Raw genomic sequence first — 6,857 nt, 5'->3', positions numbered from 1 at the left:
CCCTAAGTTATTTGTAGCCACTACACCAAATCTTTCTTATAAGCAAATTAGTGTCTTATTAAATTTTTCATTGGAAATAACAAGCTCAGAATACCAGGAATAATAAAAATAACCTGGAGTTTTAAAAGGTGAATGTAAATTTATAAAATTATTGATAATTATGGAAGCTAAGTGGTTTGTACAGGAGGACTCATTATACTATTCTCTCAATAGTGTATGCTTGAAATTTTTATTAAAAGTGTATATAACCAAATTTGTGGTTACTGGAGGTGAGGGGTGGGAGAATTGGATAAAGGTTGTAAAGATACATACTTCCAGTTATAAGATAAATAAGTACTAAGGATATAATGTACACCATGATTAATATAATTAACAGTGCTGTATGTTACACATGAAACTTTTTAAGAGAGTAAATTCTAAGAGTTCTCATCACAAGGAAAAAAATTCTTTTTATATTTTGTCTATATGAGATGATGGATGTTCACTTATTGTGATAATCATTTCATGATGTATGTAAGTCAGATAATTATGCTGTATACCTTAAACTTATACAGTGCTGTATGTAAATTATATCTCATTAAAACTGGAAGGAAAAAATAAAGTATATATAGATATAAGCGTGTTCTATCTATATGCCTATCTATCTATCTATCTATCTATCTATCTATCTATATATATATATATAAATTTCCATAGTGTGTTGCTTGGAAGGTTCCATAAGATTAAAGGTATAGTTTCTTACAGGGAAGGTAGCTTTAGGTAAGAAGTTTTCTTTCATCATACATCACAGAAGAAGCTAGAATAATTTGCCATCTGTCTTATATTTCATTAATTCCAAAAGACATTTTGATTTCTGAACCTTTAACTGGATTTTTGAATCAAATTTTTGAAATAATGAATATGAATATATAAGTAGTCATATTGTTTTCACTAGCAATGATTAAATGTTTTGTACATCTAGATTTCAAGTCTTATTTTGAATTTATGGTCTCTCCATGGTTTTTAATTGTTTGAAAACCAGATTGTGACAAAGCTTCTAGTTTATCTCTTTTGTTTTCTCACAGATAATGGAATTGTGCTGAAAGTAATCACGATTTATAACCAAGAAACAGAATCAATGGAAGAAGTAATTCTAGAAGAACTTCAGATATTCAAGGTATTTTTAGTGAAAAATATAGCCAACATTTATGTATTACAGACAGTTGCAAGTGAGTTATAAATAGGAAAAACATTATGTCAGTTTTTTTCTAACAGGTATATTGTGAATTCAGAGTGAATTGAAGAATGATTTAAAATTCTGATACATCTATTTGATTGTCATAGACTGTTCAGGTGAAGAGGCCAGTATTTACCGAGCATGAAAAGAATTTCATTATATGAACTGTGACATAAAGAAATGACACTTATCCCACAAATGAATTCTAGAATCATTATTGCAATGTATCATCTTGAACAAATTTACTATCAATATAGACAGTTAAAAAATAGCAGTAGATTTCATGCTGTGGACTTTGTGGTATGGTGAGTAGACTGCTTTTTTATGGCATGCAGTTTACACAGAGAATTTACTAAAAGAGGGAAAACTACAAAACGATAATGGAAAGATTAGACGTGACACAAACAATTGTACATATGGACACACACACACACACACACACACACACACAGAGTAAGTCTCAACATTTGTGGCACTTACTGTCTTTGAAGTCACCCTGAACGCTGAATTAATTAGTAATCGTAGCTCCTAGGGGAGATACAGGGTTAGGTTCCTGAGAGTCTCTAGTCATGACATTTTTGTCAACTTATCGATACATAACCTTGTTTTATGTGTGTTTCTGTTTAAAGACACCTTAGTTAGTATACATAGTTGATTACTTAACATTGAACTTATGGCTAACAGCGCTATAACTAATGCCTGAACAAGGCTTATTTAAAACATGTTTTCTTCATAAGGCACATCACAGTCTTTTGGAGCTTAGGAACACGAGACAACACTTCAGCACTATGCTTAGGGGCCTTTTAATCAGCACAATCACTAACAAAAAGCACAACAGTATGAAAATGGGGCGCTAAATAGACCATGAAAAGGATACCTGTTTACAATATGAGAGCTGAAACAAGAAGGCAGGGTATCACCTTGACCGATGTCATCTGGGAATGTACACGTTGGGCAACTCAGAGTTTTTGCCATTCTGAGCACACACATGTCTGTGAATGACTGCGAAACACAAGTATTGATATTGGAGTTACAAATAAATTTTGGCAAGTAAGCAAATGTGCAAGAACACAATCTGCAAGTAATGAAGATTGTATATGTAGGTGATGAATGTATATGAAAACATTTTTGATGAGAAACAGTTTATTTCGCATTGACTCTTCTGGAGATTAGATTCCCCATAGCTATGCACAAAGTTAACCACATTCTTATCTCAACCAGAGCAGCTATGCTTTTGTTTATTTTGCATATTGGACCTCTGTAAGATTTCATTTCACATTAGGAATCATAGCTCTCATATTAACCACATTCATCACAGTGTCTTGTTCATATAAGCCCTTAAGAAACATTGTGTTTTGAATGAATAAATGCATGCCTGCATAAATGGTTCTGTAGTTTAAAATAGTTTTAAAAATTTAACAGAGAGGATCAGTTTTTCTCTTTCAAAAAATAATTGTTTGAAGGGTAATTATCCACAGAGCGGATCCCACTTGCCTATGGCTTCTCCACTTTCAGAATTGACTGACTTTGTGGTGTCCTTAGAGACACTGTCCTCTCAGTCACTATCCCTAGAATTGCACATAGGCTCTCAAACTATCCTGTAGATTCATCCTTCCTCTGGTGCAATTCTAAGACAGTGATGATGACAATGCATCTTTTTCAAAGTGTTCTGGGTTCATGGAAATTGAACTCTAACAGAAAAGTATTTTGTTTAGGCCTGGGTTAAAACAATGAAAGATCACATGGTTTATTGGCAGTAAGACCTATTCAAAGATGTAACTGTTTTACTTCTAATGGTTCAACTTTCTTTATAAGAAAGAACACTCTGATTTTATTATTTTATTTAAAGATATTTGAGTTTCCAGAGCATGAGTAATATTCAAATGCAAACACAAAAATTATAATCCAGAGACAAACTGTAAGATGCTTAGATTCTCATCCACATTTTGTCCTACTCTACTAGAAAATATATTTTAAAAGAAAGCTATATTTTATTTAAGTGTATTTTCCTTTTGATTTACTAAAATGAAAGCTGTAGACTGCTTGGCAGCAAACAACTCACATACCTAGTATGGTTTCAGGTAATTTATAACCACACTAAGGTATGTTTCTATATTTTTATTCCTAAAAAGGAAACGTATTTTTTTAATTTTTCAGGATCCAGTTCCTATTATTTCTATGGAGATTTCATCAAAGAGAGTAAGTTTTGTGTGTGTGTGTGTGTGTGTGTGTGTGTGTGTGTGTGTGTGTGTGTGTTCTATATATCAGATAAGGTCAAAGGATAGAAAGCTTAAGTATGTGTGCTTATATATTAACAAGTTACAGTTTTATTCTGACAAAAATACATAGTGGTTTACAGGTAATAGATTTCTTCATTTTCTGTTTTTAGAAAGGTTGACAAGAGTAGGTTTACCTCTACAACCATGATAGGACCTTATTCCATGATTTTTTTTTTTTTGGTAATGTTTTTACAAAACACAATGGTAATGATGGTAATACAAAAGAGTGTACAATGAAACACAAACCTCTTTTCTACTTTACTGGAACCAGCTTCTGGTATAAATTTCTTCAGAATTAGTTGTTGCATATATTACCTCATTTATTTATAAATAACCTTTTATGTTTAGGCAAATGGGAACATGTAATGTTGATTGTTCTGCTACATCTACTTTTTACTTAGTAACATATCTTACAGTTTATTCCACATCACTCTATATATATCTACATCACTTTTCTACGTTATATGTCAATGTGCGCTGTTAGTGGGAATGTAAATTGGTGCAGCCACTATGGAAAACAGTATGGAGGTTCCTCAAAAAATTAAAAATAGAACTGCCATATGATCTAGCAATTCTACCTCTGGGTATTTATCCAAAGGAAACAAAAACACTAACTCAAGAAGGTATATGCACCCCCATGTTCATTGAAGGATTGTTTACAATAGCCAAGACATGGAAATGAACTAAGTGTCCATCTATGAATGACTGGATAAACAAATTTTATACACACACACACACACACACACACACACACACATATGCACACACGGTGGAGTATTATTCAGCCATAAAAAAGGAAGAAATCCTCCCATTTGTGACAACATGAATAAACCTTGAGGGCATTATGCTAAGTGAAATAAGTCAGAGAAAGACAAATACTATATAATCTCACTTATATGTGAACTATTGGCAAACAACAACAGCAGCAACAAAAACAAGCTCATAGATACAGAGAGCAGATTGGTAGTCACCAGAGGCAGGGGCTGGGTGAAATGGGTGAAGGTTATTAAACGGTACAAACTTTTAGTTATAAAATAGGTAAGTCCCGGTGATATAATGTACAGTATGGTGATTATAGTTAACAATACTGTATTGTGTATTTGAAAGCTGCTAAGAGAGTAGATCTTAAAAGTTTTCATCACAAAAAAAAATTTGTAGATTTGTAGTGTGTGATGAGGGTGGTGAACTAGACTGATTGTGATCATTTCACAGTATATACAAATATCGATTCATTATGTTGTACAGCTGAAACTAATATAATGTTATATGTCAGTTGTATCTCAATTAAAAATGCAAAAAAAGGCCATTTGTTTTTCCAGTCTCCTACTGGACATTCCTATAGATCTTTTAAAAAGACCTACAATGTTAGATGACGAAAGACTCTACTTAGATAATGAATAAAATAGTCAACTTCTTGAGATTTTTGTCAGCCTTGCTCTAGCAATTTTATTACTCATGCATCCAAGCCTGTAAAAGTATTTCAGATCTTGGAGAAAATGAAAGTATCAGTGTTCCATTATCTTTCTTGAGTAACTGCAGTCATTCCAGTGAGTGTCCACAGAGGTGATTGTGTAGGAATGTGCAAATCCAGGTGTAAGAGCTCAGTGAGAATTCTGCCCATTTCTACTAGTGGCCTCTCTCTTCCTTAATGTCTGTAGCAACAGCTGTATATTGGATCTGCTTCTGCCGTGGCCCAAGTCAGATTCCATCAGTGTGACATGTATGGAAGTGCTTGTGCAGACTGCTGCCTGGCTCGAGACCCTTACTGCGCCTGGGATGGCATATCCTGCTCCCGGTATTACCCAACAGGCACACATGCAAAACGGTGAGACAGAGTCTTCCATGGAATCTTTCCCTTATTTAGAGAAACAAACCTAACACTATTTTCTTCTCTTTTTGTACCCATTCCATGACAATAACCGTGTTTTGTTTTGTTTTTTTCTTGTTTGTTTCTTTTTAGTGATTTTCCATTTATTCCAAAGTAACTTTGATTTTTTTGTTTTTATGTTGGAGTATAGTTGATTTACAATGTTGTGTTTATTTCAGGTGCACAGCAACTTGATTCAGGTGTACATAGACTTTAGGTATATCTATTCTTTTTCAGATTCCTTTCCCATATAAGTTATTACAGAGTACTGAGTAGAGTTCCCTGTGCTATGCAGTAGGTCCTTGTTGATTATCTCTTTTATATATAGTAGTGTTTATACATTAATCCCAACCTCCTAATCATCATAGTCCTATTTTGTTCATAATATAAGTTTTGAAAACTCCACATTTTACTGAAAAATAACTCCCATTAATTATTGTGTAGAGACTGGGCTGAGCAGGCTGCTGGGGTTTTATTTTTCCTCCAGCTTTCAATCAACTCTTCCCCCTCCTGAAACTTTTGCTGCAAGACATGAAACCAGTTTAGATAAACGTAAAATGTGGAAATGGCTAGCCACCCCACACATGAGGAATTCAAAGACTTAAAAGGAAAATAAATAAATAAATTCTAAAATACATCCTGCATTTGCCCCGTGTCCTCCCGACCAGCTGGTCTTCATTTATTTCATTTTGAAAGTGAATATTTTAACTCCTAGGCAAATGCATGACCTGTATAATTAATGAAATGTGTGATTTAATTCAACACAAATGAAAGGTACTTAAAGACCTCCAAACTCTAATATCGACAATTCACTGGGGTCATTGCTACTTATTAGAGAAGGTGAATCCTGGGACTCTTTGAACAGGAGACCTTGAGGTACAGAGAGTATTTTAAAGAATAAGGATCTTCACTCAAGTCAGAAGAAATTGTGCATTCTTTGGGGAGAAAAATAAGGGAAAATATTTTTATTATAGAATAAGCAATTATCTTTTTCACTTGATAAAGTGACTAAAGATAATATAAAGCAAAAATATAGACTCATATGCAGTTTCCCTACTGAAAAGCAACTTTTATTGATTTCATTTCATTACTCTTGCTCTTTCACTTTGGGCTACTTTTCTTTAAACCTTTTTCAAAATCTAATTTAATCTAATTTAATACAGTTATTTTTCTAAGTTACATGTATAGTAGAATCTCATTTTTAAAAAAACTTAGTCACTAATTCAAATGTTTGTTAATTTGACCTTAGCTAAGTTAACATTGCAATGAGTGTTTAAACATATACTAAGCAGATAGTAAAAAGATGCTTTGAGGGTCTTCCCTGGTGGCGCAGTGGTTGAGAGTCCGCCTGCCGATGCAGGGGACAAGGGTTCGTGCCCCAGTCCGGGAAGATCCCACGTGCCGCGGAGCGGCTGGGCCCGTGAGCCATGGCCGCTGAGCCTGCGCGTCCGGAGCCTGTGCTCCGCAACGGGAGAGGCCACAACAGTGAGAGGCC

The 6,857-nt window shown here is 34.2% G+C and overlaps 1 protein-coding gene across 1 annotated transcript in view; it reads left to right on the top strand.

Annotated features, from left to right (window-relative positions):
- The window catches only part of SEMA3E (semaphorin 3E), a 122,371-nt gene that overhangs the window by 94,484 nt on the left and 21,030 nt on the right, over positions 1-6,857 (top strand). Inside the window, exons 11-13 of the mRNA XM_007455382.1 lie at positions 1,065-1,156; positions 3,374-3,415; positions 5,154-5,320. Coding sequence (XP_007455444.1) covers positions 1,065-1,156; positions 3,374-3,415; positions 5,154-5,320 — 301 coding nt within the window. The remainder of the gene's footprint in view (positions 1-1,064; positions 1,157-3,373; positions 3,416-5,153; positions 5,321-6,857) is intronic.

This window comes from Lipotes vexillifer, unplaced genomic scaffold (assembly GCF_000442215.2).
Source record: "Lipotes vexillifer unplaced genomic scaffold, Lipotes_vexillifer_v1.1 scaffold898, whole genome shotgun sequence".
NCBI classification, from domain to species: Eukaryota; Metazoa; Chordata; class Mammalia; order Artiodactyla; family Lipotidae; genus Lipotes; species Lipotes vexillifer.
This window is presented reverse-complemented; position numbering and strand designations above follow the sequence as displayed.